The following is a 24,442-nucleotide window of genomic DNA, read 5'->3' on the forward strand; positions in this document are numbered from 1 at the left end:
TTAAGGTAGCTTAAAATCAACCAGCACTAGGTTGAAGGGGGAGGCGGGAGAGACTGAGGTGCAGCTGCAGCTCTGGACCATGGCCCTTGAACCCTCAGTGTCAGCTCTGACCAGTTCTGTACCCATCAGAGCTTGGAATGAAGCCCCTGCCATATCCCGTAGAAACCGACAACGGCAGAGGAAATGCGTGTGGGTGATGGAGAGGTGAATCCCGTTCTCCTAACTCTGAACTCACCTCATCTGGTGGGTGCCGGACTTTCTGCAGATATTTTTTTAGCACTTCCTCTGGGGTTTTACCTGCAGAGACAGGAGGTTCAGTTGGTCACCAAGGCACAGGTAAGAGATCAAACAGCCTTGCCATGCTAGGCATGACAGAGGGGGAAGTTATTAGGCAAGTTAAAAGCAAAAAGGGGAGGAATTCCTTCTGCAATGGAAGTTAAGAACATGGAAGAGAGTATGGATTGTGGAAAAGCAAGTGAGATGGTTTGACGAGAAGGCTTTACTTCTTGCAGTCCCTTTTCTGACATCTCTCTGCCTGTTTTCAACAAACCCACTTTTTTAATTGAGAAGGTTTGAGTGGGTTTCCCTTCCTTATAATCAAATGATTTGTTAACAGCACTTTGTAAACTGTTACACGTTAAGTAGACGTTAGGCAGTCTTACCACCTTCATTTTACAATTTGCTAAGTATAGTCTCAATTTATAATGTGGTGCCAAAGTGAGATTATTTTTCTGGGAAACAAGGAAGTTATGAACCACAACTCCAGAACAATCTTTCCTGGCTGTGGATGACACTGTCACCGCCAGCAAGCACAGCCCTGCAGCAGGGGAAGGATGATCCTCTGGGAATCATCCTGATGGGCTGCAATGATTTAGGGATTTTTGGGGGGGGGACTGGACTCTTAAAAGGTAGCCCAACCTGAAGGTAGAGGATGGGATGATACAGCCTGAAAAATAATCAGTCCCACCTTGGGCCACTCCCTTAATTTCTCTAAGCTTTTGTTTTCTCACCTAGGAAATGGGGATGAGCAATAGCACCTACCTCAAAGGGTTGCTTTGACAATTGAATGAGCAAATGGATGTAATGCCCTTTAGCTCTCTGCCAGATAAGGGCCTGATATGCACTATTAATAATAACAGGAAGAGTGGGAAAGTGTAAAATGCTGTTATTTCCTATAAGACTACGAGCAAGGCAACTGAGCCCATTTAAGCAGGGAAATCTTGATAGACTGGAAAAGTAGGACAAGGGTTTGAGGAAGTGGATCATGCAACAGCCAGAAGCTTCGATGCAGGCCCTTTCCTCTGGTTGCCCTGCTTCTCTTGTAAGAATTAAGCTCTAGTAATTAAGAGCCTATTTCTTGCCAGGCCCTGGGCTAAGTGCCACACACATATGATCCAATTTAAACTTCACAAATTTGCAAGGTTGGGGCTTAGGGAGATGGTCAAATTTAACAACTAATGCCAGTGACCAGAAAGACCAGCCACAGAGCTAAGCTGGGGTCCTACAGTGCTAGGAAGGTACAGATAGTGACCCCTTCCTTGCTGGATTGTGTGCAGGTAGGAGGGGGTTCCTAAAGGAGGATTTCTGAGCATCTGTACATTCTAGGGGGACACAGGACAGTGACCATATCCTGTCATTGATGCATTCCAGGATATACCTGCTGGATACCAGTTATACCAGTTGTGACTATTTTTACTTCATTATAAAGATGAGAAAATAGGGGCTCCATGCGGTCACACGACTTGCAAGAAACAAAGGTACGATCTGAATCCAGTCTGTTTCGGTTCCAATGCCAAAGTCATCTTTCTCTTCTAACATATTTTCTTTGTACCACACCTTATATTTTTATGTTTCTACACTTTTGCACTATATATTTTTATTTCTCAAGGTGTTTCCATATGATCCATACACAATCAGCTTTGGTATAATCATCAACATTTACTGGTTAGGCCCACTTAGCAGATGCAGAAATTGAGGCACAGAGGGTGAAGCCGTGGCTATGACCCTTGGAGGTGGAGGCAGAGTCGGGGTGAGAGCCAAGTCTTTGACTCTCAGTACCCCATGAGACAAGAGGCTGGTACCTTTCTTGGCTTGTTTTTTGGTGGTCTTGCGGCTCGTGTTGGAAACCCCTGGGATGGATTTTATTTCACTCTTGCTGACGGGGGGTGGGTGTAGGACCAGCTTTGGTGGCCTGGTGAGACACACAGGCAGCCCCGCTGCACTCATGAGGATCCCAGTGATTCCTGGAAGGGGCAGGGCATGGGTGAGGAAGGACTGGAGACTTAGCTCTCAACATTCCCCAAATTCCTTTTCCTCATTAACCTACTCTCCTCCTTTCCAGGAGAAAGTTCTCCTAATTCCTGGATTCTCTACCCTGCACTTTCCCCAGAAACTTACTTATTCACTCACTTATCTTCAATTGCATGTTTTCCTTTCAGTAATCAGTTCTTTTCCAAACTCTTCATACCCTTCCCACGCAATTCCTAAAATCACCATTTGCTTTCATTAATATCCAGATTCTCTCCTTTTGTCCCACAAATGCTCACGACCTATTTCATCACTCTGATTTCTCTACCTTAACCAAGAGCATCCTGGGGTTTCTCTTACCTGCCAAGGCAGGGTTGACAGGGCTGGACCCATTTAGGTTCTTCACTGGGACTGTGGGGACCCTGTGAAAGGAAAGAGCAGATACAATGTCATTTTGACATGTGGAACAAAATGGACTAGTATTTAATTCTAATAAAATGCAGTAAGTGCATAACACAGCAGACAGCAGGAAGTGGCATCTTCAAAACCGAAGTCAGGCCGTGTCACTCCACCACTCAGAACCTCAGAACTATGTTCCTCAGTTCACTCAGAGTCCAAGTGAAAGTCCTAGCAAGGCCTACAGAGCCTGGCACGATCTGCCAACACTGCCACCCAGCTTCTCTTATTCATCTTGCTTCCTCTCATGTCACTCAGCTGTCAAGGAGCCAGGTGCATTCCTGCCTCAGAGCCTTTGCATATGCTGTTCCCTGTACCCAAAATGCCCTTCCACCAGACAACTGCTTAGTTTCCTCCTACAACTCCTTCAGTCCTGGCTTAAATCCTACCTACCAGGTGAGGTTCCTGAGACCATCGTATTGAATATTGCTACCCACCCCTGCATCCCACGCCAGGACTCCTGCTCTACTTAGGATCCTTTAAAAGAAATTATTGCTTATTATGCCACCTTCTAGAATCCAGGCTCTACAAGGGCAAAATATCTTTGTCTGTTTTGTTCAGAGCCAGGCACTAGCAGGCATTCAATTGATATTTGTTGAAGGAATGAAAATACAAAGAAGCAAGTTCAAACCAGGGTACACACAAGAGTCACCGAAGATGCTCTTAGAAGGACAGAGTCCCAGATCTAGACCAGAATATCCACCTGTGGAGCACAAGAAGTTGCATTTCCCAAAGCTCCTGAGAGGATGCAGATGTAGCAATCCCCAGCCCAACATTTGGAACCACTGCTAGAACAGCTGTCTAGTCTCCTTTTCCCTGAGACATATATAAATATGAGGCAAAACCTCCTCCCCTTTCTATCCTTTTCCCCAGCCACTCCAGCCAGGCTGGAGAGGAGATGGCGTAGCTGCCTGGGAAAGGCGCGACCCCCCCACAGCGCTGACTCGGAAAATATGGGACACATGGGGCTGGGTCTTGCGCCATCCTTTCTGCCACCCACACTCCTGCAGCTGGGCTTGGAGAGGCTAATGGACCCGATCACAGATGACTCCAGGAGGCAGACAGCCTGCGAAGCCAGCAGCTCTGCTGTGGGGGCAGGATGGTGCTGGGAAAGCAAAAGGAGGGAAAAAAGAGTATCTGTGTATTGATTTATCCATCCAAAAAGTGTTTATTGAGCCCTACTTTGTGTTGTTGGCTATTTCTAATGCTGGGGGTCAGGAGTGAACACACAGTTCATGGCCCTTCTTCACTCACATGTTATAGTTGCCGACATTCACAGAGCTCACCTCCTCCCAAGAGTGCCTCCAACTGCTCACAGCATATAAACCTATCTAATCCTTCCAGCATCCTATGCAAGAGATGCACTTATTAACACCATTTTAGAGACAACTACATTGAGGCTCAGAGAGGTTAAGGAAACTTGGTAAGATCACACAGCTAAGCCAGAAAATCTGGCACCAGAGCCCATTTACTACGCTGCGCTCTTCTGTTTATGTAATCCTTGTAACATCCCACACTGCAAACATAGACCAGAAACTCAGAGAGCGTAATGAATAAGCCCACCATTAGGAATGCGGAAAGCTGCAACCGGACCTCCACGCCAAGCAATGGGGTCTGTCTCTTCCCCTCATGTCTGTAAGGGAGGTGCTTCCCCAGCTCTAAGCTACTGTGAGCCTGCCTGGGGCTCTGTCCCTTCCCAGGGATGACGACATGTGCACCAATGCTGGGAGATGGATGTGAAAGAACAGATGTGGGGATGGGAATGTTTGTGTCTCACCAGGCCACCCAAAGCCACTTTTCTTCTGAAACTGTCCCCAGGATAAATCAAACCAGGATGGGAGGATGGAAGAGAAAGCTGAATACAAAACAAGGGCAACTGGGCCAAGAAAAGAAGAATGGATTTGCTTCTGGACCCTGTGACCTGCTCCCCAGGGCCAGGCATGGTATGGTGGATGGGGAGTCAGGAAAATCAGGTTCAAGTCCCATCCCTGCCAGGAGTTTCTCGCTAAGGTAGTTAGCTTTTCTGAGCTTCAATTTCCTCATCTGTAAAACTGTGAGGGTCTTGGGTTAGAAGGTGCCAAGGAAACTGGTTGACAACTTCCCACCTCAATATCTGAAAACAAGGTGGCCACCCAAGCCCTGAGTCCCCCACTTATGGCAAATTCTCCTCCCCCAGCTCTTTCTGGACAGATTTGGGGAAAAGACCTGGCTTCCTGTGTCCTGCTCCCAGCTCCCCAGCAGGGGGCAGCACGCAGGGCTCAGTCGTGCACCTGCCTTCTCCCTCGCCATCTCCAGACCCCCCACTCCAGCTGATAAGTAGCTGTGATCTGGGTGACAAAAGCCACCTTTGTTCCCATAAACTGGACTGGCAGGTTTCCACACCCAATCTGGCGAACCAGGAAATAATCCAATCCCTGGAACACCACACGTCTCAGGCAGCTCAAGAACTCAGGGGTAAGGTCTGGAGAGAGGGAGGGAAGGGCCTGCATGTGGACCTGGGACACACAAGAAGACTGTGGGTTCAATAGGTGGGAGAGATACATGTCCCTGCCACTTGAGGAGAGGAATGACATGGTAGGTGGGCTTGTCACTGGGCTCTGGGAAGGAGGGGCCTGGGGAGAAGAGGGGATATTTGCTTGTGAAATCCAGAACGGTGTAATGGAAGGAGCTCTGCACTGGCGTCAGGGAGTCTGTTTTAGCCCTGCTCAGCACTGACCTGCTTTGCCTTTGGGAGAACCACACAGCCTCTCTGCGTTTTGTTGACCATATCTGAGTTACCACAGCTGGGAACAGGGCATCCTAAATATCTGCGCCACGGCGGCCCTGTGAGGATTTAGGAACTAGGTCAAATAACTGTGTAAACAGCCGAGCCCTATGCAAGTTTGGGTGATTGTTTATGCTTTTACCTCCCAAGTATAAAAGGGGCATTGGGTTGAAGAAAGACGTTTTCTGCGCTAATGTGCCAATTTTCTGATTCTGATTCTTGAGGTCATGGATATCTAGCATAAAGTTGAGTGCTGGGTAGTACTTGAGACGGTTGAGTTGGCAACACCTGATCTCACCTCCCCCACTATTACTGGTTAAACCTTGGAGAACAGCCCATCAAGTCCCAGCTGGTCACACCCTGTTGGGGCCCCAGCTACAAAAGCCTGAGTTCTCCTAGAAAACAGCAACCCAATGGCAGGCGCGCATCTCACATCCTTCAGGCAACTCCATCAGCCAAAACTGTCTGTCCTAACCGCTTCTTGGCCAATCAGAAGACACCTTCTGCCCCCATTCAGTTGGGCTGTTCCCCAACATGCAGGATCCAAGGTTTTGTTTCTATCGCTAAAACATAAAACTAAGACAAGAGAAGAGAGCTGGCAAGGTGGCAGAGAAAGGAGTTTTGAGGGAGGGAGGATATCTCTGTAGGCACCACGATGAGAAGCAGTGTTTTTCTCGGAGTTATGCACCAGCCCAGGAATCCTCCAGCAGGACAAGGATCTTGTCTCTACGGCAACTGAGGCCTAGCTGGAGACAGAATCCTCAGCTCTAGAGGAGGGGGCTAGAGGGGTGGCGCTTGCCTCCACTGCACAGCCCCCTTCTTACTTCCCTTTAGAAAACCCCTGCTTCTGTCTCTGAATAATTCACAGGATCTTTTGTTCCTGCCCCCAAACCTTTCTCTTCATCCCACTCCTCCCGCCCTCCCTGGTCTTCCTTTTTCCGTGGGAAAGTTGCTGGAAGAGGTCATGGGCAGAAGGGGGGGTGGGGGGGAAGGGGCCCTGCAGCGACAGAAGGTCGATGGCAATGCCAGACAAAGGGAATAAACACGCTAATTAAATGGTCAAGAAAGGCTGGAGGAGAAGATGGGAGTGGGGGTGAGGGAGGTGGTAAGAGGTGAAAAGCAAAGGGCTGGAAGATCGAGAGGAGTAGACAGGGGCCTCCCTCGTCAGGAAAACAGAGTAGAGAAAAAAAACCAACTTGTTTCTCTAGCCCATTTGAGACTGTGCTGCCCAGACCTCCACCCATTCTCTAGCCCCAATTCTATTAGCGGGCAGAGGAAATAAAGAAGATAGATAAAGCTGCTGACTCCACTTCCTCATCAAGATTCAAAGCCACCTGGGTGCCTCTCCCTCAGTGATGGCATGAAGTCACTTGGCATTTGTCAAGGGCACCAGAGACAAGGTGGGATGTCAGACTCTACTCAGCTTTGACTTCAACTACATGGATACCTGTTAACAATAATAACAGCAATTACAATGACAGCAGCCTATACTGACTGAACTCTTATTATGTGCCAAGTACTGTGCTAAGTCTATATACTTAGCATGTCATTTGATCCTCATGACAACTGTAAAAGGAAGTTACTATTACTATCCCATCTTATGGGTGAGGAAACTGAAGACAGGGGATGCAAATCTTGCCCCAAGTGACACAGCAAGGCACTTGGGTTCAAGCCCAGACAGTCCTAATTTCTGGAGGACGTGTTCTTATCCAGCACAGGCCCCCAGGATGGTGCTGTGTGAAACTGGGGAGAAATTAAGCAGTAGCAGGGTTTAGCCATCCATTCCCCGCTCCCAAACACTTCTGCCATCTCAGGGGAAGTCATGAAAATCTCATGCATCTCGCCAGCATTTTGCCTTTTATAAACTGCCTTTGTGTACAATGAGGAGCTGGGCTTTAGCCAAAAGAACAGTGGATCAGGAGACCAAAACCTGGGTTCCAACCCCTACTGCATAATACATGAGCTCTGTGTTTCTCCTTGGGAAATCAGTTCTGAGCAGGACGTCTGTGCTTAACACTTAGATCACAGAGTAAGAGAACACACTGCCAACGAGCCAACTCCCTGAGTGGAGATTTTCCCGATAACTCCATGGAGTAGGTAAGGCCACTGGATTCTGTGGCTTACCTCAGTGACAGGGGTAGCAGTAGGGGCTGGGCCTCTGGATTTCCAATCCAGCACTCCTCCCACCTTGTGGTGCACCCTCCTTCATTCCTCCTCCCAGTGCCAAACCTCTGTGTGCAGGGACCCAGCCGAGTATCAAAACAACCTTCTTAGAGTAGCCTGGACTTTCAGACTTAGGCACCCAATGCAATCGAAAACCATCCTGATCAGCTGGGATCAGGGGCAACAAGGAGAGCCAGGCCTCTCTGAAGACAGAAAGGGAAGACTGGGTGGCTGTGAGATGCTAAGACACCAGGGGCTGGCAGGCAAAGGTTGCAGCCACCATATGAACCTGGGTCACTTCAATTTTATGATCAGGAAAATCAAGAACATAAAAAGCAATACAAACAGGACCTACAGCATCAACAGTTTGTCACAGAAATAACTGAGACAATGTATGAAAAGTGCCTGGCACATAATAAGTCATCACTAAAAATAGGCCAGTATTTCAATTTGGAGTCACCTCTCTGGCTTCCAGAAAGACTACAGGAAAGAAACTCTCACTTTGCACCTACTGAACCCTGGGCACTGTGTAGGCACTTGGTAGAAGAGAAGCACAGCAGAGTCAGAATCTGGGCTCTAGTGTCAGATGTCCTAAAGTCTGAATCCCATTCTCTGCCAGTGATTAGCTATGTACCCTTGAACAAGCAAACATCTACTGTCTTCACCTATAAATGGGATAACGCCTACTTGCCTACTTCATAGAGTTGTTGCAAGGATTATAAGAGATGATAAAACCCCAAGCTATAACACAGTGGGAGTTCAATTAATGTTGCCTATTATTGCTTAGTAGGCACAATCTTATTTTTTCTTTCTTTTTTTTTTTTGAGACAGGGTCTCATTCTGTCACCCAAGCTGGAGTGTAGTGGTACGATCACAGCTCACTGCAGCCTTGACCTCCTGGGCTCAAGCGATCCTCCAGCCTCAGTGGCCCAAAGTGCTGGGATTACAGGTATGAGCCACCATGCCTGGCCACGATCTTCTTTAAGCCTCACAGCCACCCTAACAGGAGTATTACTGCCAGCATTTACAGATGAGAAAGTTAGGACTCCATGATGTTAGGGATCTGGTCCTAAATCACATGACTAGTAAGAGCCAGTCTCAACCAGAGTCCAGATCAGAGGCCGAGCATCAAACCCTCCCTTATCCACCACACCACGCTGCCTTCACCTGCAGCCAGGGGTCAGCACAAGATGAGGAGAAGCTTAAGTCTTGGCAGCCCCTCCTTCTTCTGATCCAGAAGATCTGCTGTAGCCTATCTCTGCTGTGAGTAAATGCTCTGAGGCAGCTGTGGAAGCACCTACCCAGAGGCGATCAGCACCCGGGACTGGGCAATAGCCAGTCGCTGCAGGTTGCTACGATTCAAGGTGGCCAGGGCCACCCTTCCGGTCTTGCCGTTGGGTCCTGGGGGGCTGGCAGGAGAGCCCACGGTTGTCCCAGTGGGCATGCTGGAGGCTTGTCTCCGGATCACCTGTGATGGGGCGGTCTTCACCGGGCCTCGAATGGTGCCTGTGCTGTCCAGTGGCTTGGCCCCAGAGCCTGGTGGTGGGGGCAGCTTGACCACTCCAGGAGGGGGCAAGTTCTTGCGGGTCACCGGCGGCTGTAGGGGTCCAGTGCTGCCATTGACCACGGCTGCCTTAACACTCATCACCAAGACACACTGGGGACAGGAGCAGGGGGACATGGGGGGCGAGGTGGCTGGCCCAGGGCTGACTGGCCAGGACTGAGCCTTAGGCAAGGTCCCCGTGACCATGGGGTAGATGAGGTCGAGGCGCCGGCGGACGCGGCGTTGGCGCTGGGTCTGACGGTTGATCTGGCCCATGGTGTTGAAGTCAATGACGTAGCTAAAGCCAATGGAAGTGAGGTCGATCCAGGGGTGCTGCTTCTCATAGGCGTGCTGGATGGTGATGCCCACTTCCATGTCGTAGGGCGTCCAGGAGCCATTGTCGTTCTCCCACTCCCACACCACGCCCTTCCCAGGGGCTGAGGAGGGGTCATAGTAGTTGCGGCGAACTGGGCGGAGAGTTCCTGCCAGGGTGGGATAGGGGAGAGGTCAGAGTCAGCATGCAATTACATGAATGGCATGACATTAACAAGTCATGCCATTGCCATAATGGCAAACATTAACCAAGTCCTACTGTGTACTGGGCATGACACTGCCTGAAGTGCCAGGTTTGAATGAAACTCATTTTTTCCCTTTAAGACGTCTACAGTCCAACAAGGGTAGAAGCAGATGAGTTATGACATGAAGGATATGGCTGGCAGTGTAAGGTAGCAGAAAGACTGCCTCCTGGTTTGTAGTCAGGACAACTTGGTTTGCAGCTAAATTCATTCCATTTACTAGCTATTACAGAACCTCTTAGCCTCCCTTTCCCTCCTGGGAAACAAGATAACTCCTTCCTAGAGTTTTTGTACAAATTAAATATGACTCACTTATTTATCCAGCAAATATGTATTTGTACATGCCAGGTTCTGGATTTCATGTGAACCCTATGAATGCACTAAAGCATGTAAAGCCCTTGACACACAGTAGGTGCTCATAATGATCATATTCCTTCTCCTCTGTTCCTCTAAATGCTCTTGTGCCAAGAATCCTGAGGAAAAGAATACAGGGCTGTGGAAGCCTAGAGGACTGAGGGAAGACTCTGCTTCCATGTGGGAAGGCTGCCCAGAAGTGGCTGTGAGGGAGCTGGATCTCTATACATTTATGAATGCTGTCAAAAAAAAGAAAAAAAAAAAAAAACGGTGTGTTACTATGAGGAGATGGGAAATCAGGTTGGGAAAACTCTCTCATATTTCCCAACATTAAGTCTTATATCAACAGCAAAAGTAACATTCTCAATGGTCATGAGAATAATTTTATATTTATCTGATGTCTTTCTTTAAGAAGCTCAAACCCTCCTAAAGATAGGATTGTCTTAATTTTGACAGTATCACTTTGGGGCCAGGAAGAGGTCAGGGTTATTACATGGTAATGGTACAGCAGATATGAACTGTCAGGACTGCAAGGGAACTGAACCTGTAACTGTTGCCTCTTTCTCCCTCACTCAAAACCTGAATCCTGACCCATTCTCAATCAGGGCTCATTTCATGGTATCAACATTAAGGCTAAAGATGCCTGGCTCAGAGTAGGGTGGGCAGGTTGGGGAGGGCCCCTGGGATGCTGGAATCTCTGCATCTGTCAGCTTAAGCTCTATCCATCAAAGTGGTGAGAAAAGGCTCCCTTCACCAGCCTCTGACCCACCCCTCCTGCAACCTAGAGGGATATACCAAGACTGGGGACAGAATCCCATTCAAGGAGGGAAGAAAAGAAACAATGGCTATTCAGGCCTTTGCCAGGGTCATAACCCGCCCCCCACCCCAACTCCAAGCCCCTTAATGACCCAAACATCAACATTCAGAGGCACAAGGGAGAAGTAGAACAATCCCCTATTCATCACCAGGGCCTCTGCTGGGGAACATGGGGGTATCTGGATGGGGAGCAGGGGAGGGGAGGCGATAGTTCTCTGGTTTGTCTCCATTTCCTTCCTAAGTGCCCAGTTTGCTCGGGGCAAAGAGTATGGGCTTTGGAGCCAACAGGGGTGGTTTTGTCCCTTCCAGCTGTGTGATTAAGCCTCAGTTTCCTCATCTGTTTGAGTCCCCGGTAGCGACTTCAAAGGGTGGATTTGAGGATTAAATGAAGAAATGAATATAAAACTCAAAAATAGCACCTGTCACCATGGCAAGAGCTCAATGAAAGTTGGTGATTATTATTGTAATTTATTTTCTATTATATGTCTAAGCAGGATGGAGAAGCCATGGGGAAGGTTTAGCTCAGGGTGTGTGTGTGTGTGTGTGTGTGTGTGTGTGTGTGTAGGGTGGTAGGGGGGTGTAAGAAAGAGAGAGAAAGTTTCTATATAACTGACACAGGATTTTCTTCTCAGTCACTTTGCAAGCCAGGGACCTCTGGCCAGCAACACCCTGCCTAGGCCTCACTCCGCCACACAGTCTGCTGCAGGAGATGGCAGGAGATGCCCTGCTCACTCTGACCACCTGGGCCAAGTTTGGCTGCACACCAGTTCCTAAGTTCTTGTCCCATACCCAAGAAGAATGAGGATATGCTGACAATCGAAGAGTGAGCAAGGTGGGGAGTTTTATTGAGTGATGAAACGGCTTTCAGCAGAGAGGGGACCCAGGGATGGTCCCCCTACCCAAAATTGGGAAAGTCCCTGCAATGTGGCTGAGTCCGGGGCTTTTATATGCTCAGAATAGGGCAGGGGCAGGCTGTAGGTAGTACTGGAAAAGGCAACATTTGATGGGTTAAAAGGCATTATTCAGAAAGAATCAATTGGGAAAGGGTAGGGAAACAGGAACAGAAGTTCTCACACTGGGTTGCGGGTTTCATCCTGGACCAGCAGTCCAGTCTTTCAGCCTTCAGGCTGTTTTTGGCTTGAAGGTAGGGTTTCACTGGAGACCTGCCCCTATCTGCCTAGTCATTTGGCTGCGTTCTGCTGCTCTCAAATTGGTATTTGCACAATCTTTATTACTTACAAAGCACCTCACATATCCCATGTAAATTTCATAGCAATCCTAGAAATACCTTTCACAAATGAGGAATTTAAGTTTAGAGAGTTTAAATGGCACTATTTGATATTCTCTTCAGGGTGGCAGGGACAGTGCAATTAATCCCCTCACAGATGTGCCTAAAATACTTTTTTTTTTTTTTAACACAATACCGTTATCAATCCTGGAGATGCCTGAGAGTTGTCCCAGAACTTCTAGAAACTATGCCATGGACCTATAATATATACCTTTCTAGGTTTGTTTTCCTCAGTCTCTGTGCTTTCTTCTATTCCTGCCTGACAGAGGCCCCTTTTATCCTCGTGCATTCCCCCAGAGTTCTCTGACTCCCTTCCCCACAATTCGCTAGGTCCCTTCTACTGAAATGGCCTCCTTTGTCATTTTTACCTATTGAAATTCTCCTTACCATTCAGGTCTTAAGCCATTCTCCAACCATTTCCTAAAATGTTCTCCCAGCCCAGGCTCCACCCTCAGGAAGCCTGAGCTGTGTAGCTTGACTATGCTGATGTGCACCAATGTTTCAGCAACATTTTTCATACCAGCCTGCCTTAAGCGGGGGCAGAAACGCCACTGTGGAGCTCTTTGCATTCTTAGTGCCTAATGCAGTGTCTGGCAGTTGCAAGGGCTCCACAAACTGCTGAGACTGATTGAAGATTTCTGGCTACTTTAATATTTAATCATTTATCACATATCACTGAGTACTCATTAACTGCTATGGGGAATGCAGATTCAAGCATTCCTCAAGTAGCTTTCAGTCTAAAACAGGGTTGGAAGACAAGTGTGTGAATGACTATTTATGAGGCAGAACGTATCACAAGGAGAATGCCAACAAAATGCATGTTGGCAGGAAAATCGACCACGTCCCCTCCCTGCATAAATCCCTTCCATGACTTCTCATTAGGATGAAATCTAAATCCCCCCTACCCACCAACATACATGGCCCCCTCATAGCCTAACTCTGCGCACATCTCAGCTACACTGGCCTTCAATCTCTCCTCATTGCTAGGCTTCTCTGATTCTGGGCCTCTTCACAATGCTGGTTCCTCCCCAAAACTCTCTGGCATCTTTTCCATAGCTCTTCCTACAGGAAAAGCTTATTTCTTCAAGGAAGTCTCCTAGGCAGTCCTGGCCAGGTCAAATTCTCATTCCTTTTAAAAAATTTAATAGCACTCATCTCAATGTGCAGTTACATATGTATTTATGTGTCTAATTTGATGAACATCTGTCCCCCTCACTAGACTCCCAATCCCATGAGAGTGGGCATCAAGGCGTGTGCTCATAGTGGTATTCTCTACGCCTGCATGTCCTAGACACCCCGAAATATTGATTCAATGAATGAAGTAATGATAGTTTGGAAAGCATTTCAAACTGGAGAACATTTTAAGAAATGAATAACAAATGGCATGGGCTCGTATAACAAAAATAATTTTGACAGGTAAAAATGGCAAAGGACAGTGTTTCAGAAGAAGGGACCTCAAGGCTAGTTGTGGAGTGAAGGTGTCAGAGAACTCTAAAGGAATGCCTGAGGATAGAGGTGGCCTCTGTTTGGCAGATTGGAGGGAAATATAAGGCATAGAAGAAGACAATCCTGGAAAGATATGTAAGAGCCAGAGAGGGTATGGAAAGTCTGAAATGGCAGGCTATGATAGATTTAATTTGCAATCAATGAAGAGCCAGTAAAGTTTGTTAAGAAAAGAGGGGCCAGACCAGAGCCATTCTGTCCATTAGCTCCAGGTGAGTAGAAAGATGTTGGCATAGAAAATGAAATGAAGGTGACAAACTGGAGAGACCTTACAGAGAAAAAAATGGGTAAGACTTGATCATCACTAGCTAAATGCTTTCCAAGTGAGGTTTGAGGATTGCCTCCATCAGAATCTCCAGGGGTACGAATGGAATCAGCAGTGCCCTTGAGACCTACAGGCCAGCATCTCCCAGGCCTGGGTATGGGAATCTGCATGTGAATGGCCACCTTGAGTGGTGCACAGGTACACTCAAATTTCAGCTGCTGGGCTACAGGGCCTATGTGCCTGTACCTATTAGGTGCCCAAATAAGATTCTAAATGACAGAATGAGTCAAAGAATCCTGGGCTTGGACCATGGGAAAGTGGTAAAATGGTGTCAGAGGGATGTCAAGAGGAAGAGCTGGTTTTGGAGGGAAAGTTGTTGAGTTCAATTCAATCCTAGAGGAGAGTCAGAGATAGCATGCAGACCTCAGAACCAAAGTGTTGAGACAACAGACATGGTGGGATTTTATTCTCTGATTATTTTTCAGAGACCACCTTATTTTGGATGTGCTAGTTCTCAGCTTTTCTAGAATCAGGATTATAAACCAGATCATCTGTGAAGTAACGCAAGGAAAAGGGCTCCAGTAGGATAGGGACGGAGGATGTTCATAAACTAAGGATGAAGAAGGAGAAAGTAAATCAGTTTTTTACTGATTTTCCACCTGTGTTACAAAGCACCCAAAATCTTTCAGCTTCTGGGAAGTAGAAGGCAATGCCTTCCAGGCATGCACTGAGGTCTCTGGGACATGTTACACACATCTATGTAAGTGACTCACTGCCCAGAGGGCATGCACTATGTCCAAGAAGTCTCAGGCCACTCTTACCAGCATCCCCTATGCCCACCAGAATTTTCCACTAGGACAAAGAAACATTTGGATGCGCTATTATTGCTATATCCCACATGTCTGGAACAGTGCCTGCGCTAAACAGTTGCTCCATAACTATTCACTGAATGAAGAAATAGGACATAGGGCACCTAATTCAGAATCTCAGCCCTGCCATTGACTAGTTGTAAACCCTTGAGCAGCTTAATCACTTTCAATTTGTTTCCTTACTTATAAAATGGGGATAATAATAGGTTCTTCATAAGATGGTTGTAAGGATTAAACCAGATAGTGTGTGCAATGTGCTTGGCATGATGCAGTCACACGGTGCATCCTGCACATTGTTTTAACTATCATGTGGTCATCAGGATGCCTGCCTCCTCCACTTCTATGCTAACATAGGGTAGGGGGTGTTGGGGGGGGAGGTGGCTAAAACTCAGTTTCTGTCAAATCATTTAATTCAACCCAACCTCTTTCTCTCCATCTGACACTTCTTACCACTTTAAAAGACATAAAGAAGGCAATACTTGCACAGGAAACTCTGAGCTGGAAATAACTCTCCTTCACCCTGTGCTTATCGGTATCATCACTGGCACAGGGACCAACCCGTTCACCTGTTGATGTGCATGATGGGAGGAAAGAAAAAGAGGGAAAAAGAAATCTTAATGCTGCTCTTCATTCTAAAAAAAGAAAAAAAGAAAAAAAATGAGGCCTGACCATTTAGAGACTTGCTCAGGGGCACAGAGTAAGCAGTGAGCCTGGAAGGAGAGCCACAGTTGTTTCTCCCCACTCTCAGCCTGGGTCTTCCTCATCCTGCTACTGAAACCCTGGAGTTGGTAGGATCAGGCATGTTGAAAGGTACAGGGGGAAGTGATGCTGAAGTAAAGTTCTTCAGTCACTGCCCTACAACAGAAAAGGGACAACCCAGTCAAGGTAAATGATGGCAGGTGGAGAAGGCCTCACCGAGGCTTTTGGAAATGGCCAAGAGCCAGTCCCATCTATCTCACCCCATCTCTTCCCTTCTTCCAGATTCTCTAGCCCAAAATGCCTAGAGGAGACTGGCATAGAATGCAAATAAGAACAGACCCCTAGGTGGTCTGGGGAAGGAGAAGGGCCCAGGGCAAACAGAAGCGGGCAGACGGGTGTCTGCAATCTCCCAGCCATCTCCCTGGAGACAGGCTAGATGAGGTCAGGAGCCCAGGCAAGTGGAGAGCCTGAGGACTCTCTCAGCAGCAGAGCAAGCAACTTCTAAAAAGACAAAGCTCTCATGTCAGGAAATGTCCCCATATAGAGGAGGCAACAAAAAAGGAGAGGAATCGCCTCTGGGCAGGGGACTTCCAGCTCTCTTTTGTTTGTGGGGATGTTTCTGGTTCCCAGCTTTGAATTATGGCTTAAGGATGGTGGGTAATTTAATTAAACATTGCAAGGGCTTGGCTGAGGTTGCCTGGGAGCCACTGGTTTAAAGTTCCTACCCTGTCATGGCCTCATCAATGAGATTGAGAGAAACTATGTGTGTGTTGGTGGAGAAGGGAGAGGAGGAGGCTCAGAGCTCAGAAACCCAGAGATTCTTTTATTCTTCTTTGACAAGCGCCCTGACAGAGCCAGCCTTTCTGGGAATTCAGCCCAGTGTCTGAGCACCCAGCACAGGGCCTGGCGCACAGGAGAGAGGTACTCAGGATGGCTGACTGACTCTAGCAATGAGTGGATGAAACCACAGCAGTCTGGTGATAAACACACCCTGGGGCAGCCTTTAAAATGATTCAGGGCAAGTTCTCTGCCTGAAGTTTAAAGTCCAGGGAGCGCCATCCTCTGACTAAATTGCTCATCACCAGGCAGTACTCAACCTGTCCTCAGGTAAGAGTGATCAGACCTGGGAATCGTACCTTCTTTCCTTCCACCCAGTTTTCTCTACAACTTCACTTCTGTAGAAAGGGTCATGAACCTTTGTAGATACCTTGCCTATCCTAAGTCCCACCAAACACAGATTCCACCTGTGCCCTTCCCAAATGTGGGAAAGGGGCTGAGACCCTTCTGTCACAAGGGTGGTTTTCCAAATGCTGCAGAGTTTTAGTCTGAAATAGAAAAGCTAAAACCTGCTTTTTTTTTTTTTTCAGGACTGGAATCCCCTGTCAGGTGCTTTAACTGCTGGTCTCTCTCTCTCTCTTGGTCCCACCTCCATGGCTCAGCTCCCCCCAACACACACCCCCTCCATCCTCACCTCCTGATGCCTCCACCCTCACCTCCACAACCTTTACCCAAGTTGCACAATGATGTTCTCTCCCCCTACCTCAGCCACACTTAATCCTCTTTCTCAATCTCCCCACGTTCCTCTCTATTCTCTCCTCCTCCCAGTCTCCCTCAGCTCCACACACCGTTTAAGCCCCTCCAGATTCTAACACTTCCAGAATCCTCTCCCCAGAAAGCTCGCCTCAATCAATCAGTGTCTGCAGAGTCCTTGGCAAAGGGGTTGCTGGGAGTTATGACTAAAGATGGGGACATGAGGGTGGAAAGATACCCCTTTCCCATGACAATCCTAATTAGCACACAGGATGTGGGGGCTTTCCAAGGAAGCGGAGAGACTCTGCTCTAACAGCTGTTCACTGGGGAGGGCCTCTCCAGTCATCTTCTGTACTTCCTCCCGTGCACACCGGCCTTTCCAGGCTCCTCCGTTACACTCTTGGGAAAGCCGAGCCAGAATTCCAGAAACAATGGCCCCCTCCCCACCTGTCACTGAAGGAGGCAGAAACTCTTCCCAGGTCATCCATTAAGCAAGGACCCAGCAAAGTGGAGCAGTTCTGCTCTCCCTCGGGCAGAACCCTCACTCCCCACCCCCCACGACCCCATCCTGGAGGCTCCCTTCCTGGCTCTGACCTGGAAAGGCAGGTCAGCTGGGAAGCGGGTTTGTGCTGGCTACAGTGGCAACTTGATTCTCATGAAAAGATAGTAGTTTGGCGCTCCGGGAGACCAAGGGTTCCTTACGGGCTACGGTTTTAAGAGGAAGCCTGGGGACAGTTTCTCCTTAGGAATCTGCCTCCTCCTCCTCCACAGACAAAGGGAGCGGCTTCCCTGCCATGCATTCCGAAGCCCCGAGCCTCCCCCTCCTCTCTCCATCTGCTCCGGCCTGTTGCTTCCGCGCTTGTAGTGTGTAGCAGAGGCATTCGCCAATGCCACGGCGTCCAGGGTACCCCAGCCCCAGTCTCTCCTCCCAGGGAGCCCGGCGCTTCCCTTACCCGACTGCAGCGAGAACCTCCGGGGAATCCCTTCTTCCTCCCCTAGTTCCCACATCCAGGACCCAGCTGCCGGGAGGCATCCCACACAGGAGACGCAGAGGCAGTGAGATCGGGGGTGAGGGGACGTGTGGCAAGCCCCAGCGTGCCTGAGGCAAAAGAGGGTCAGGTCAGCCGAGGTGCCGGCCGCCACGGGATGAGGGCAGGACGCCTTTGCGAAGGGCTGAAATTACCTGTAGTCTGGGGCGACCCTAGAATTTCTACATGGAAAGACTTAGGGCCACCAAATGCTGGAAAGGGGGGAGGGTGGCATGAAAGGGAGTGGGGAGTGGATTCTTACCGACTAGGTTGAAGCTGGGTTTGCAAAACCAGAACACCAATACTACTTGCATGGACGTTTAGGGGGGAGGGAGGATTCTGCGAGAATCCAGGGGAGTGAATCGCCTCCCACTACCTCTTGGTGACACTACTGCACAGAGGTGCCGACTAGGTGGCCAAGGTGGGTTCACAGGGAGGGAGGTACCTTGGCAGGTTGGGAAGGTGGGAGCAAGCGGGGCAGGGGCAGGGGCGGCTGGCTTACCCGTGTCTTGGCGGAACTGGTTCATGGACTGCAGGTCGATGATGTAGGGCGCGAGACGGCTGTCCACCTGGCCCAGCACCACGCTGCCCCCCGCGCGGGGGCCGGCGCGGACCACCGCCTCAATGTGGTGGCTCACCGCCGGGCTGTAGGGACGCCAGCGGCCGTGCTCGTTCAGCCATTCCCAGACCACCACCGCCGAGGCCAGGAGCATGGCGAGCCCGGGGCTGCGGCCCGAGCGCCCGACCTCCTCCGCTTCCTCCTGCGCCGCAGCCTCCGGGCCTCGACCGCGCCCCCTGCCCTGCGCCCCCCCTCCGCGGGCAGCCTCAGCTCCGGCCCATGGGCTCCTCCCCAGCCGTGCATCCACCGGGGCCGGGACACCGGGGCCACCTGGCTGGGACCGCGCGCCGCCGCCGCCGCCGCCGCCGCCGGGGTCCGCCGCTGCTGCCGCTGCTCCGTGGGGTCGAGTCGCTTCATGCAAATGCCCAGCTCTCTGCAAACAGGCCCCCGCCTTGCAAAAGCCACTCCGCGGGCGCGCGGCCCGAGCCCCGGCGGCCGCGAGCTGGGGCTGACGGGGAGGCGAGGACCCAGCCCTCGCACCAGTTGCGCCTCGGGCTCTGCAGACGCCGGGGTGGGATCTCGCCGCACTGCCGCGCTCGGAATGGCACGCTCTGGTCCCCTCCCCTCTCTCTTTCCCTCCCCACCCCTTCACCGCACGAATTGCAGTAGCCGCCGCGGGGAGAGCTCCCCCTCCCTGTGGCTCTGCTCAGTCCCTTCCAGAATGAACCGCCCCTCCCAAGCGGGGCGCTAAGGCAAACCCGCGCCCGCGTGTATTTCCCTGGTTCCTTGATGCAGAGAAGCGACCCGCCATGACACGGCCCCGGGACCACCACTGTCGCCCAGCCGCAACTTTGCAGCCTCCTTCCCCAAAATGTAATTTTCTCTCTCTCTCTCTTTTTTTTTTTCCCTTAATGGAGCATGATCAGTGTCCGCAGCGCGAACTGAAGACACGCATTGTCTCGGGGCTTGCGCACGCACTGGCACACTCACAGTCGCACACACGCGCGCGCACCCCCACGCCTTCCTTGCACTGACTCCTATTACCTCATCCGCTCCAGCATCCTTAGCTGTCAGTCAAGAAAGCAGAAGCCACGCCCCCTGCTGCTCGGGCGCGTGCCCTGGAGCTTACCCGCCCCCTGCTGGCCTAAAGTGTCGTGTGTCGGCCAATGGCCACTCCAACCTCTGCTAATAGACCCAGTCCAAAGGGATGCAGCAATTTGGCTAATGATGGATTTCTATTACCAGTGTAGAGAGCAAATGTGGTTTTTCTGGCCAGATTCAACGTACTAGAGTCAGGAAGACGCATGTTAAATTAGTTTTATCTGCATCGTTTCTGTAACTAAAATTATGAAACACTAGGACAAACACAAGCTAGACTTATTTTGATCATCAATAGTTAATATGGAAAATAACTTTAAATAGGTAGGTTCTGACTAAAAGGGAATATTGAAATCAGGATTATGCATTATCCTTGTCAAAGAACACAAATTTTGTTTTGTTGAGATTGCAAACCACATAAAACAACGAATTGAGTCTATCAAGATCCAAGATATAGGATGTGGGAAAGTAAAAATAGATTATGTGTTAGAGAATGGGATTGTGAGTCTTTTGAAATAATCAATTTTTAAATAAATATCCTAAGACCCTTTTATGTTTTAGAAGAGTTGCTTCCCCCTCCCTTTCCTTACAGCTGTCCTTTCTCCAGTTGTTAGAATTTTCCATCCCTCTAACCTTTATCTTTCTCCCAGCAGAGTTCCAAATACAAAGCAAAAGAAAATGATCTGGAAAGTGTGAGATCTGTTCTTCTTCAGGCCTCTAAAGGCACCAGGCTCAAGGGACCTCTGAGCTTTGTTCTTTCTGGTCTTCTTGCACAGCTTGACCTCCAAAATGCCTAGTCAGCCTCTCCCTTAATTGGGGACTGTTCCTAATCCAACCCAAACAACACCACTCATTAAAATGTCGAGTTTCAGAATTAGAACAAAAAGAAAACAAGCTAAGGATACCTCAATTAATTCTATCATAGGCCGTTATTATTACCATTTTACAAATGACAGGACTTAAGGAATTTAAACCATTTGCCCTAGATTACATATCTAGTTAGAGGGGAAGCAAGTATTCAAAATTTAGTTGGGCTGACTCAAAAGAAAATGCCTGTTCCATAGCATGTCCTATATGACACAGAGGTGGCACAAAAACAGGCAATGTAGAAGTGTCTCAGTGTGAAAGAAGGGAAGGGAGAAAATGGTGGTAGAATTTTCTGGAAAAGAAACAAAAGTCAAACTGAAGAAAAAGTAATTTAAACATTTATTGGGCTAGTTTTATTTGTAGTCATAAAAATGGAAAGTATCAAAACTCAGGAAACTTTCTTACAGTCTTGGTAAGTATGAATCAAAAAGGGAAGAGTAATGATTCAAGGGGATATTGGAAGAACCAGTGAACATATAGTACCTGACCAGCTAAGCCAGAAACTCCCAGGTGAAAAACTCTAAACTAGATAAGAGGGCTACTAGCAAATGTTAGATGAACTGTTTGAAAGGCGAATGGAAGGTCGAAGGAAACTGACGCCTACCTGCCTATGTCCAGCCTAATTTTGTATCTGGTCTTCTTGTATCTTCCATGTTAAGCACAACAGAGTATTACAGCAGAATAAAAATATCTTATGACATGTGAGAAGGTTTGTATGTAGTCTGATTCATTTGCAAGAGGAAGTGAATACACACACACACACACATACACATATCCACACACGAGAGGGGTCTTTAAAAGTTTATGGAAAATGCGTATTATGAAAAAACGAGGCAGGTAGTTCAAATTTTCTTTTGCATCCAAATAAACTCATACTAACTTGTATGAGTTTTTGAGACAAAGTCTTGCTCTTGTCCCCCAGGCTGGGGTGCAATGGCACGATCTCGGCTCACTGTAACCTCCGCCTTCTGGGTTCAAGCGATTCTCCTGCCTCAGCCTCCCAAGTAGCTGGGATTACAGGCACCTGCCACCACGCCTGGCTAATTTTTGTATTTTTAGTAGAGATGGTGTTTCACCATGTTGGCCAGGCTGGTCTCGAACTCCGGACTCAGGTGATCAGCCCACCTTGGCCTCCCAAAGTGCTGGGATTACAAGCATGAGCCACTGTGCCCGGCCAACATTTCATTTTAGTATCCAAACTATATCCCCCAAATTGCCTTCTGTACCCATAAGTGGCATAAAAATCTTTAACCAAATGATATTCCAAATTTTTAATTTGAACATATGGTGGCTGTAATAAAACCTCACTAATTGAGACTATGAAGCCAGTTTTGAACTGTTCAAAGGTACAATTTGATGATACTTCAAAAAAGGTCATTATTGTCTAACACAAAGGTTCAGTGAAAAAGCCACTTCTCTTCTTTTTCTGTGGAATGTTCATAGACAAAGCCCCCCCTTTTTTTCAATTACCTATTATAATGTGATAAACCACCCTAAAACTGGTGGCTAAAAACAGCAGCAAGCATTTATTTTTCAAACACATCTGCACTTTGGGGAGGGCTTCCAAGGACAGCTGGTCTTTGCTCCACACAGCATTAGCTCAAGGGAGCTCTCAGGAAAGCAGGTGGCTGGAATCATCTGTAGGCCTGCTCATTCGTGAGTCTACTGCTTGATACTGGCTGTTATCTGGGCACTTAGCTAGGGCTATCAGCCCAAGTACCTACACATGGCCTGTCCATGTTATTGATTGACATTCTTACAACACAGAAGTTAGTTTCCAAATAAATGAGAGGCAAGAGAAAGAGCCAGGCAGAAGAGGCATTGCATTTTAATTTTTTATTTTAAAATAATTGTAAATTTACATGCAGTTATAAGAAACAAGACAGAGCCTGTGTATCCTCAGCATCCTATAATACTCTAGGAAAACTATAGTGCAATACCACTGCTGATATTGACACAGGTAAGATTCAGAATGGTTACAATTCTGCTCCTTTATTGATGTAATACCATCGTGTCACACATTATACAATATACATTTTGTATACAATATACATTTTCCGCACCACAAGGATTTCTCATGTTGCCCTAAAAGGTCACACCCACTAATTCCTCCCCACTACCATCCTGTCCATAACTCCTGGCAATAACTAATATGTTCTCCATATTTATGATTTTGTCATTTCAAGAATATTCTTGAAATATTCTTGAAATTTCAAGACTAGTGAGTGAATCCTAGTCTTAAATAAATAAATGGATCATAGAGCATTTAATCTTTTAAGATTGGCTTTTTCCACTCAGCGTAATTATCGAAAGATTCATCCAAATTGTGTGTATGAAGAGAAGTTTGTTTCTTGTTATTGCTAAGTAGTGTTCCCTAGTATCCATGGACCATCTTACTGTTCATCCATGGAAGTTCATGTAAGTTGTTTCTAGTTTGGGCTATTATGAATAAAGCTGCTATGGACACTCTCATCCAGATTTTTGTGTGAACATGAAGTATCCATTTCTCTGTGATAAGTGCCTAGGAGTACAATGGCAGGGTCATAGGGTAGTTGCATGTTAACTTTTTAACAAACTGCCAGTTTTCTAAAGTGGCTGCACCATGTTACATTTTCACCAGCAATATAGCCATGATCTGGTCACTATATCTTCACCATCATTTTTTGGTCAGCATATTTTATTTTAGCCATTTTTGTAGGTGTGTAGTGTTATTTCATTGTGCTTTTAATTTGTTTCCTTATTGACTGATAATGTTGAATACCTTTCCCTGTGTTTATTTGCCATATATGCTCTTTGATATCTTTTCAGGTCTTTTGCTGGTTTTTGTTTTTCATTGTTGAAATTAGAGAGTTCTTTTTATATTCTAAATATTGGGCTGGGCACAGTGGCTCAAGCTAGTAATCCTTGCACTTTGGGAAGCTCAGTCAGGAGTTCGATTGCCTGCGCTCAGGAGTTGGAGATCAGCATGGGCAGCATGGGGGAAACCCTGTCTGTACAAAAAATACAAAAATTAGCTGGCCGTGGTGGTGCAGGCTTGTAGTCCCACCTACTCGTGAGGCTGAGGCTTGAGTCTGGGAGGCTGAGGAGGCTGCAGTGAGCTGTGATGGTGACATATTCCAGCCTGGGCAACAGAGTGAGTGAAGCCTAGTCTTAAATAAATAAGTAAATAAATACTCTTAGTGGATATATAGTTTGAAAATATTTTTTCTCAATCTGTAGCTTATGTTTTCCATGCTCTTCATAGCATCTTTCACAAAACAAAAGTTTTTTAATTTGATAAAATACAACTTACCATTTTTTTTTTCTAAATGGCTTCTGCTTCCCGTGTTAATTTTAATAACTCTTTGGCTAGTCCTAAGATTTGAGTATTTTTTTCCTCTGTTTTGTTCTAAAAGTTTCATTCTTTTACAAGTTACATTTAAATCTATGATCCATTTTGAGTTAAACTTTTGTGTATGGAGTGAGGTTTAAGTTGAGCGTCTTTTTATTTGTTTGCCTATAGATGTATTGTCCTTGCACTATGTGTTGAAAAGGCTTTTCTTCCTCCTTTGAATTGCTTTTGAGTCTTTGTAAAAAAATCATTCTGGCATATTTGTGTAGATCTATTTTTGGTTTCTCTAGTCTGTTCCATTGACCTGTATGTTTATCCCTTTGCTAGTACTGTACAGTGTTGATTCATAAGCTGTATTAATAAGCTATGTAATGTCTTATATTGTAAATTGGGTAGATTGATTCATTTCACTTTATTCTTCTCCAAAATTGTTTTAGCTATTCTGGATCCTTTGATTTCCACATAAATACTAGAATAATCTTGTCTA

The 24,442-nt window shown here is 47.5% G+C and overlaps 1 protein-coding gene across 2 annotated transcripts in view; it reads right to left on the reverse strand.

Annotated features, from left to right (window-relative positions):
* DTX4 (deltex E3 ubiquitin ligase 4) overlaps nt 1-19,078 on the reverse strand; it is a 35,495-nt gene extending 16,417 nt beyond the window's left edge. Inside the window, exons 1-5 of one of the 2 annotated variants that reach the window (XM_017890826.1) lie at nt 18,603-19,078; nt 8,932-9,655; nt 2,608-2,669; nt 2,082-2,243; nt 236-297 (exon numbers count right to left, since the gene is read on the reverse strand). In XM_017890826.1, the coding sequence (XP_017746315.1) occupies nt 236-297; nt 2,082-2,243; nt 2,608-2,669; nt 8,932-9,655; nt 18,603-18,813 (1,221 nt within the window). In that variant the 5' untranslated portion in view covers nt 18,814-19,078. The remainder of the gene's footprint in view (nt 1-235; nt 298-2,081; nt 2,244-2,607; nt 2,670-8,931; nt 9,656-18,602) is intronic. The other variant, XM_017890827.1, reaches the window with a different exon arrangement.
* Between the last annotated feature and the right edge of the window lie 5,364 nt (nt 19,079-24,442).

Source organism: Rhinopithecus bieti, unplaced genomic scaffold, assembly GCF_001698545.2.
Source record: "Rhinopithecus bieti isolate Rb0 unplaced genomic scaffold, ASM169854v2 scaffold_19722, whole genome shotgun sequence".
NCBI classification, from domain to species: Eukaryota; Metazoa; Chordata; class Mammalia; order Primates; family Cercopithecidae; genus Rhinopithecus; species Rhinopithecus bieti.